The 9,789-nt window shown below is 47.1% G+C and overlaps 1 protein-coding gene across 2 annotated transcripts; it reads right to left on the bottom strand.

The window, feature by feature from the left end:
* Positions 1 to 2,353: 2,353 nt before the first annotated feature.
* On the bottom strand, positions 2,354 to 9,239 carry LOC101053828 (HLA class II histocompatibility antigen, DQ beta 1 chain-like). Of its 2 annotated transcripts, XM_003926401.4 has the most exons (5): positions 9,075 to 9,239; positions 7,386 to 7,655; positions 5,215 to 5,496; positions 4,582 to 4,692; positions 2,354 to 3,152 (listed from the first exon to the last, which is right to left on the bottom strand). In XM_003926401.4, exons 1-5 carry the CDS (start codon positions 9,181 to 9,183, stop codon positions 3,139 to 3,141), a joined length of 786 nt encoding a protein of 261 aa, XP_003926450.3. In that variant the 5' UTR covers positions 9,184 to 9,239; the 3' UTR covers positions 2,354 to 3,138. The 2 variants fall into 2 exon arrangements, with proteins under 2 accessions (XP_003926450.3, XP_010335469.3); XM_010337167.3 differs by lacking the exon at positions 2,354 to 3,152 and having other exon boundaries at positions 4,508 to 4,692.
* Between the last annotated feature and the right edge of the window lie 550 nt (positions 9,240 to 9,789).

Below are 9,789 nucleotides of genomic sequence, written 5' to 3'. Positions count from 1 at the left end.
CATATACCATCATGCATCTACTTGCAAGTTCCATTGGCTGCTGTTAGTCAAGTGACCCCAACCTAACAGGAGAAAACACTGGGAAATGTACAGAAGCTTTGGAATGTTGGTGAGCACCACTGTCTCCAAAAGATATACTGTTATTATCTAAGGTAAGGACAAATGCTCAAGAGTGGTAGGTTGTTCTCTAAAACACCCACACTCCTTCCTCCAAGTTATATGCTGACTAAGACTCAGTTCTTTATGTTAGCAAACTTATTTATACAGGATGTATTTGTCATTTTAATTAAATTATCCTTTAAAGATTGTACTATCCAATGAAATCTGGGTGCAAAAAAAATAGTTGTTTCTATGAAACTGTCAGGAAGAAAGAGAAGATTTTGACCCTCTCATTAATAAAGAATGTTCCAGAATCTGCTCAGTGGGACAATGTTGAACTGTAAGAATGTGCTAGATGGCTGGGCGCGGTGGCTCAAGCCTGTAATCCCAGCACTTTGGGAGGCCGAGGCGGGTGGATCACGAGGTCGAGAGATCGAGACCATCCTGGTCAACATGATGAAACCCCGTCTCTACTAAAAATACAAAAATTAGCTGGGCATGGTGGCACGTGCCTGTAATCTCAGCTACTCAGGAGGCTGAGGCAGGAGAATTGCCTGAACCCAGGAGGCGGAGGTTGCGGTGAGCCGAGATCGCGCCATTGCACTCCAGCCTGGGTAACAAGAGAGAAACTCTGCCTAAAAAAAAAAAAAAAGAAAAAAAAAAGAATGTGCTAGAATATAATCTACCACCCAACCCTAACCCTAATCCTAACCCTTCAGGGTGGGTGGTAGATTATATTCTAGGATATTCTTAGGGCTTATGCTTCAACTGGAAAAACAAGATCTCAATGTCTCCCTAAACTTTGAGTCTGGTTCAATCCCCAACCCTGCTGCCTCTTCCCTTTGCAGGATCAAAGGCAATGAGCTGCACACAGAGACTGAGGACACCCTGGACAAGCCGGCACACGCCTTCCCCATTTCCCCAAAAGCGTCACTCTCTTTTGATCCATATGGTGAATGACAAGGCCCACCCCGAGGAAGAGAACAAACTCAGCACAAAACCTTTTACTCCATTCAGCATTTTGCTTGAAAACAATTCTGACTATAACCCTGGGGAGCAGGGTCTAAAGTTTTGGTCTCTTTGAGTGCCAGTGTCTCTGTCTGAGGACCTGCCTGACAGCCTGGAGTACAAGAGATGAAGGTCCCAAGGAGACCTAGTTCTCCATTCTGACCTTGTCCATGAGAAGGAAGAGCCTGCCAAAGACTCCTCAGGCCCAGTGTGTGGGTGAGAGACGAAGGAAGACAGGATGTCTGCTTTCAGGGTCGTGGCCCTCCAAAACCTTGCAGAAGCTCTTAAACTCTGTCTTCATGATGAAACTCAGAGACTGAGATGTAGACCAGCTTCAGGGCTGGGACCACATCAAAGGGGCCACAGTGTGTAGTGACCTCCCTCAAAACCAGGAAGAGCGTGTCATCAGGAATCAATAGATTACTATGTCAATGACAAAGAGAGCTTAGACAAGGAATGGGATGGCTGTGAACAGGTACCTTAGCGAAGGACCCTAGAACCAGAGGGAGTTCTGCCATCTGTCCTGTGGGCTCCACAAGAAACAAACCACCCCTTACACCCCACCCCACCACTGTGAGGAGGCTCTGGAGGCTGAGGTGTTTCACGTGGCTAGTGTAGACATTTGCACACTGGAAGTCATTTCCAGCACCACAAGGATCTGGAAAATCCAGTCCTCCTTCTTAATAAGAGAGATGGGCACAATGCTGGCTGTCAGCATCTCGTGCACAGGACAGTGTGTTTGAGAGGTGTGCATGTTACCCAGGCTTGGCCAATCAGAATCTTTCCTAAAGTTGTTAAAACTCTGGCAGCCATTCTAGAAACATTTACAACAAAGACAGACAGACAGACACACATGTACACACACACACACACACACAGAGAGAGAGAGAGAGAGAGAGACGAAGAGAGAGAGAGAGATGAGATAAAATATGAAGTGATAAGGAAGAGAAATGCAGAAAAATAAAAGCAAAAAGAAACAGAGATAGAAAAAAACTGCAGATAAATAGTGACAATGGATTAGAAAAATAGAAAGGCAACAATGTAGTGAAAGACACAGCAAGGGAACAGAGACAAAGATGCAGAGAGACACGGAAGAACTATACAGGGACAAAGAGACACAGAGGAAGAGACAGATGCCCAGATAGAGACATAACAGAAAGAGAGAGGTGAAGATCTCAGTGAATATCTGGAACTAGTCACTTCTGAAATCAACTTGACACTAGGCTTCCTTTGTACCATGGACAAAATATATTTGGGTTTCTATCATTTAGAATCAAAAATAGTACTTTTATTGCTGGTTTTGCTTTCTTAAAAATAAAAATTATTCTTGATTGATGTGACTTGCCAAAATATTTGAAACACCAGTGACCAAGGGTCACTATATCTGTCCCCAAACAATTCTACCATGCTTACTTACACAGCACTCACCAAACCAGAATACAGGCTGGGGTATTCTAAGGACACTGCACTGAACACCAATATGAAAGAACCGTAAATGATGTGACAACTGAATTGACTTTCTGCCTCCTCTGCTCACCCTTACTTCACAGCCCAAAATGCTTTCAGTGCCTTTTCAAGGTACAGCCCTCCTTCTGGCCACAGATTGGCTGGGTCACCTCAAGGTATGTTCCTTCATTCTGCAGTGACTTCCTGCCTCTGCTCGATTAAGGAAGATCAGAATACAGACAACTCAGAATCATGTTTAATTATGTTTAAAAGCTCTAAAGTCTGGTAATGGTCTTCACGTGGTTCTCTTGAGCAGTCGGAGGAGAGAACAGGAACGGAAACCCCTTGCGGCCTGAGCAGCTGCAGCTGGCCCCGCACAGGCAGAGGCTCTGGGTCAGTGCAGGCAGCAGAGTCACAGCCACCGCCTTGGGGTGGGATAAAGGATGACCTGGTGGCTGCGTGAGAGCCGCTGCAGGACTCTGATCTCAGGGGGACAGGCTGACACAGGAAGCTGGGAATTCTGGGCAGGACAAGCAGGCATTACAGAAGAGTGATAACCCATCCCAGTTACAATCATCTCAGGAGTCATTGCAGGAGCCCTGGAGAAGAGAGACGAGGCGTAATCAGCACAGGGTACCCTGATGGGCCTGCCATCTCCCCCACCCCTCAGGGGCCCCCTGCAGCTTCAGACAGAGAAAGCTGAAGTCCAGGGTGTAGCATCATCACCTCCCCCAAGATCTGAGCAAAGGTGAAATCAGCTCATGAGGACATGGAACTTCGGCTTGATGCAGATGTGTGCGAGGTGGGGGAACAGCTGTCGCTCTTTTGGGGAATATGAAGAGCTCAATCTTTTTAGGAAACTGGGTGATACTTCATTCCTACCACTAGTGGCCTCTTTCAGTCACTGGAAAATGCCTACAGGAAGTAGCCACCAAAATGTGGCACAAAGTGGGCATCAACCTACTGTCTAACATTTAAGCTGTGGTTCTGTCCCCACATTTCACAAGAAGCTAAGGCTTGCTTCTGGGGAACAATCTCTGGAGATTCCTAGAAACTGGCAAACTTCTCCCCTAAGTCTTGATCCTCAGAGCAGCAAATAGGCCACAAACAGAGACCACTGTGGTCAGGTACAGTCAGCCCATGCTCTTCCCTCTTATACCTGTGCCCACCCCACACTGGATCACAGCTGAAATATCGTCTGCTAGGGGAGGCCCTTGAGGTCCTACAAAAGAAAATTACGTGGCGAGGCACTGTGGCTCACACCTGTAATCTCAATACTTTGGGAGGCCGAAATGGGTGGGTCACAAGGTCAGAGGTTCAAGACCAGCCTGGCCAAGATGGTGAAACCCCGCCTCTACTAAAAATACAAAAAATTAGCCAGGCGTAGTGGCAGGCACCTGTAATCCCAGCTACTCGGGAGGCTGAAGCAGAGGATTGCTTGAACCCAAGAAGTGGAGGTTGCAGTGGGCTGAGATCATGCCACTGCACTCCAACCTGGGTGACAGAGCAAGATTCTGTCTCAAAAAAAAAAAAAAAAAAAAAAAGAAGCTATGCAAAGAAAGGTCTCAAAAGGTCTCATTACACAAACAACCACTCTCTTATCCCAAAGGAAAATGATACACATGACTTAAGTAGAGTTATATTCTCTTCCCACCCATGTTCTTCAAGACCTTAAGCATCCTAATTTAAAATCCCCTAAAACAAATGAAAATGTCTCTAGAAGTCAAGGAGACTGAGGCTCTGACCGTCTTAATGGAGGAAGCTTTACTAAGGAGCCAGTGAGACAATGATGAACAGTAAGGCCATCCTGGAATAAGCTCTATCAGTCAACTCTGTGACAGGGCTACCTTTCACCCAGTAAAATCAGATTCCAATGCCTCCTCCAATCTTGTCCTGTCTCCTCCCACCTCCAGCCCAGGCTTCTTTCTCTCAGGGTCAGGAGGAAATCGCTACATCAGAGGCAGGTCCTCTCTGAACAGAGGGTCTGGGTCACAGCACATCTTCCCCTTTTCCCCTGCGGTTCCTCACCTTTCTGACTCCTGTGATAGATGATAAAGGCCAGCCCAAGGAAGATCAGTCCCAGCACAAAGCCGCCAACGCCACTCAGCATCTTGCGCTGGGCAGATTCAGACTGAGCCCCTAAGAAGCAGAGTCTGAGTGTCAGTGTTTGTCCCTACACCCCATAGCATCCCTGGAGCTGACGTCCATTGAGGAGCTGACGTCCGTTCTGAGGTGGAGGAGGTGAAGGCATCAAAGGAACATAGTTCTCCATTCAGACCACCCCTAAGGGAGGGAAAGACCAGCCAATAGGTCCTTGGATACAGTGGGTAGGTGAGAGAGCAGGGAAGCAGATCTCCACTCCTCAGGAACTCATATATAACCTTAGACCCTAAGATCGCAGTCACTAGCCCTAATAATCAGTCCCTCGGAGCTATCAGGACTAGGATCCAGAGCAACAGTATGTAATTTCCCTAGCATCTGGAAAGGTGATGAGATCAGGATTCTTCTGATGCACTTGCCATCAGAAGAGGTGCTCTAGTCTCCTGTGATTCCCAGCTCAGTAGTGACATCAGGGATAAGAGATGAGAAGGGATGGGTCAGAAGGAGCTCTGCCCTTTGTCTCTTGGGGCCCATAGCAACAGAAACTCAATATCCCCTTACGCCACTCCACGGTGATGGGGCTCTGGAGGCTGGGGTGCTCCACGTGGCAGATGTAGACGTCTCCATGCTGGGGAGTCATTTCCAGCATCACTAGGATCTGGAAGGTCCAGTCACCATTCCTAATAAGGGGAGTGGACACAATGCCGGCTGTCTGCTCCTGGTCATTCCGAAACCACCGGACTTTGATCTGGCTTGGATAGAAATCTGTCACTGAGCAGACCAGCAGGTTGTGGTGATTGAGGGCCTCTCTCCTGGATGGGGAGATGGTCACTGTAGGCTTCTCTGAGGGCAGTAACAGACAGGAAAAGACACAGGAGTGAGATGTGAAACCACGCAGCACATCTACCATGAGGAAATGTCCCTCCTTGGAACCAGAATGGAAAGATAGCTGGATTGGATTAAGATTCATTCAAAAATACAAATTTGAATGAACCTTGGAACAAGAATGGAAAGATACCTGGATTGGATTAAGATTCATTCAAAAAAAAAATTTGACAATCACTGAGAATCCAAAGATAACATACCATGGTTCCTGCCTTTATAGAATGTGCAACATAGTAACAGACACCAAAAATCAAAAAGAATGTTATTTCAAAAGTTTATAATATTTGAGAAAAAAAAAGTAGGCAGACTTTGAAAACAAGTAACCCTGATCAAACATCATGTTTGCCCATAAGTCAATTCCTTTATCTTCTCAGATTGCTGCTCATGGTAAAAAAAAAAAAAAAATTGCACACCTTTCCCCACCTCTTGTACACATCTCATCCTTTACCTTCCGTTATTATCTTAATGTGAAACTATGGTAAACATTTAATGTATGCTTTCTGTGTTTAGTAATGTGCTCTCTCATTTTCTTTTTTCCTTAATTTCTTTTTATCACATCAGTGAGTTTAATTACTAGCTGTCTACCGTACTCCATTCCCTTGCTATTGAGAATTACTTTCTTGTTCTGGAATAAGACATTATCATGCATGTTCTTCATAGAAAATATTCTGAGATCCGTGCAGAGGTTGGCCTGGGGTAATGAGCCTGTAATGTGAACATATAAATATAAGCGGGATTTGCTGGGGTCAGCAGGTGGCACCCCAACTAAACGGCACTCATGAGCCATCACCCAGAAGGATCAAGGTTTCATTGGACTTGAACTTTTCTTTAGCTTCTCCTTCATGGAGTCCGATTGAAATCACAGTCAACTATGGGGCCTTACAAGATATTTTTATAAGAAACTTTTTATCCAATAATTTAATGGCTTCAACGTATTTATTCCAAAACTTCCGCTCTTTGCATTGTGCCATTTGTTCAGCTTTTCTAAGAATTAAAACTCTGCCTACAATATCATTCAAGCGTTGTTTTTATTTTTAGTAGTTTTTTTCCTCAGACTTTGTATTCACAAACTATTAAAGTCCAAACCAGTAAGAGTTTAAAGTATTAAGCAAAATGATAGAAAATAATTAATAAAGTCTATTTTTAAGGCTCTGTTTACCTGTTTTTTTCTTGAACCTAAGTGGATGGGCAGCTGAGTACATTTATTCATTAATTTAATAGAAGATCATTGCACTCGTACCACATTCCAGTCAATGTGTCAGGTACCAGGCATGCAATAATTAAAAGTCTCTCGCCCCAAAGAGCTCCATCATTAGCGAGAGCCATTTAAGAAAACGGAATTACGATGAATAATGATTTGAAGCTAAAAGTCAAAATATCTTATTTCACAACTGTAATTGCTGGAGGCCCTGCACGCCGTCGTGGGGCAGCCCTATCTCCACCAGGCCAAGCCTGAAGCTTCCTGCGGGGAGAGCCGTGCACGTGGGCCTCGCTGGGTGGGGCGGTGCTAGCGGGGCGGGCGGTCAGGGCAGAGAGAACAGCTTAGCAAAGGTAAAGTACGAGGAGGAAAACGCACAAGGCACCAGGCGAGAACTTGCAGAGCAGAGGACAAGGCCGACGGACGGGGAGGCTGGGGGGACACTAGGCGCCTGCCCAACTCTGCCTGTGCCCCTGCTGTGCCCTAGGTCCCCGCCCCTCCGATGAACCTGCCCCCACCACCCCTTCCACCGCCCCCGTCCCCTGCGGTGGAATGAACGGGTCCCGGGCTCCAGAGGCCGGTTCTCCCCTCCCGGCGCAGAGACTCGGGCCCCGGCCAAGGCTGGGCCTCGCGGGGGGGCGACGCTCACCTCGCCGCTGCAGGATCGCGGGGAACTCCAGCTGGTAGTTGTGCCTGCACACCGTGTCCAGCTCCGCCCGGGTCCTCTCCAGGAAGTCCTTCTGGCCGTTCAAGTACTCGGCGTCGGGCGGCCCCAGCGGCGTCACGGGCAGGTACACCCCCACGTCGCTGTCGAAGCGCAGGTACTCCTCCCGGTTATAGATGAATCGGGTCACAAGGCGCACGCGCTCCGTGCCGTTCCTGAAGTAGCACATGCCCTTCACCTGGTACACGAAATCCTCTGCGGGGAGCCACCGGCGGCTCGGTCAGGCCCCAGCCCGGCCCCGGCAGCCGCCGCCCCGACTCCGCCCTGCGCTCTGGGACTCACCGCGCGACCTCCAGTTCCCGCCGGCCGGTGCCGCGCGCTCCGGACTGGGACACCGCGTCCCTGTGGCTCTGCCCAGCCCTGCCCGCCCTCCCCGGGGGCTTCGGGAACCGCCTTCCTACAGGCAGGAAAGTGGAAAGCCTGAGCCTGTGAACCAGTAAAGAGGCCATCAGGCTGATTTTACATGTAACTCTGCACTTGGAGGGATCGGGGTGTTCTCGCATGAAATCCCATTTTCCATGGAGCTCCTGGGACCCTCAGAGATAAAGTTATCCACATAAACCTGAGAGTTCAGGGGAATGACGAGACAGGTCCAGGAATGCAGCCTGTCCTCGTTCTGATACGCGTATTCTCTTGGTCCCCGGGTAAAATATCTTCCTTCCCACGCCTGGATTTGCCCTCCCAGGTGCCGTGTGAGGTTCACTCACTTCTGTGTTAGAAAAGACCTACACCTCTGAGTCTTAGAAACATTCATGGAAAGGGCACAAGCTTTTGAATTTGATAAACTAGATTACAATTTGATAAACTAGATTCCAATTAAACTAGATTCACCAGCTTGGGCAGGTTGTGTAACAGAATATCCATATCTCAAGTATAATTGTGTAAAAGAAAATCATGATATCTACACACAGGATGTTAGAAGGAGTGAGAGAGAGAATTTATATTAAGTATTGTCCTGTGTCTGAAATGAGTGGTTTCACAGTATGTGTTACTTCCCTTTTTTACGTCCTCCTTTCTACTAAATTCAGTCCACCATCAATTCAGGTCTCTGAATCCGACATTTGCCCATAAATCAGTGAAACCTGAAGACTCCCTGCCTGTGGTCAGCCAGTCAGCTTCCCTCAGTACCAGGATTTCACCTCCACAAATGCTCCACTCAGTCAGGAACACAGACTACTTTTCCTTCAATACAGAGACTGCAGACACCATTGCTGCTTTACATTTCCCAATACAAGATCTCATAATATTTAGTCCAGGCAAAGTCTTGGGGCACGCTGAAATGACAAATCCTGCTGTGTCTCTGGAGAAATTCATGTCTTCAAAAATAAGCCCATGCTCACTTTGTCCTGTCACTGGTAGTAAACGTACACTTTGTCTCCTGTTTCCTCTCCTCTCTCTTCTCCCAGGCGTAAGCCTCTAGGATGGGGACGGGATTGTTCTCACCTCATCACTAAAAGATAAATGGTAATGCAACGTAGCTCTCTTTCCCAAAAGAGAGGAAATCCTGATAAAAGATTGTGTCCAGGACCATAGAGGTCACCACCCCCATCCCCCAGCCTAAGGAGAGCCTGTTCCCAGAGTGTCGGCTCTCCAGAGCATCTGCCCTGCACTTACTGGGAGAGTCTCTGCCCTCAGCCACTGGGGTACTCAGCATCGCCAGCATCAAGGTCACAGCTGCTGCCCACAAGCCTCCAGGGATCTGCAGAGCCATCTTCCAAGACATAATTGAGACCAAGGAAAAAGCAGTAGTAGTCAACACAGCTCAAACCTAATGCATCTTATGTACCTGCCGGAAACAATAAAAACCTCTGGATGTTTCCATGTGTGGTAGGATTGGAGAGTCCCTAGGAAAGGAACCAATCAGCACTGGAGCTGAAGGACCTCATCTGCCTCTGGGCAGACATTTTTTCCATGAAGATTCTCACTCTAATGCCTGGCACTGTTTCTTCTTCAAATTGCACAAGATAAACATTTGAGGTGAAGATTTCCAAATAACTGAAGATTGAATGGCTTAGGGGTTTTAAGCAGCAAAAGACAAATGTGATTCAATAGTAGACATCTTACAACCTTATACTTGCTCTTATACTTGGGATTTTTAGTAGGGCAAATTAAGTGGGGATAATATTTCAGGAAAAGAAAATTGTTGTCATAGAAATGTTCATTTCTATTGTCTTAGACACTCTGAGGAGCCTTAAGTTTTGGTGAGAAGAGCAAAGTTCTTAGAAGGAAATGATGGTGAGTTGCAGTTCCACTACTAATGTGCTTTATGGGAGTCAACAAATTACTGAACTCCTTTTTGTCCCAGGCTTCTCTTTGCAAAATGTGGATC

Source organism: Saimiri boliviensis, chromosome 4 (genome assembly GCF_048565385.1).
Source record: "Saimiri boliviensis isolate mSaiBol1 chromosome 4, mSaiBol1.pri, whole genome shotgun sequence".
In the NCBI taxonomy this organism is placed as follows: Eukaryota; Metazoa; Chordata; class Mammalia; order Primates; family Cebidae; genus Saimiri; species Saimiri boliviensis.
This window is presented reverse-complemented; position numbering and strand designations above follow the sequence as displayed.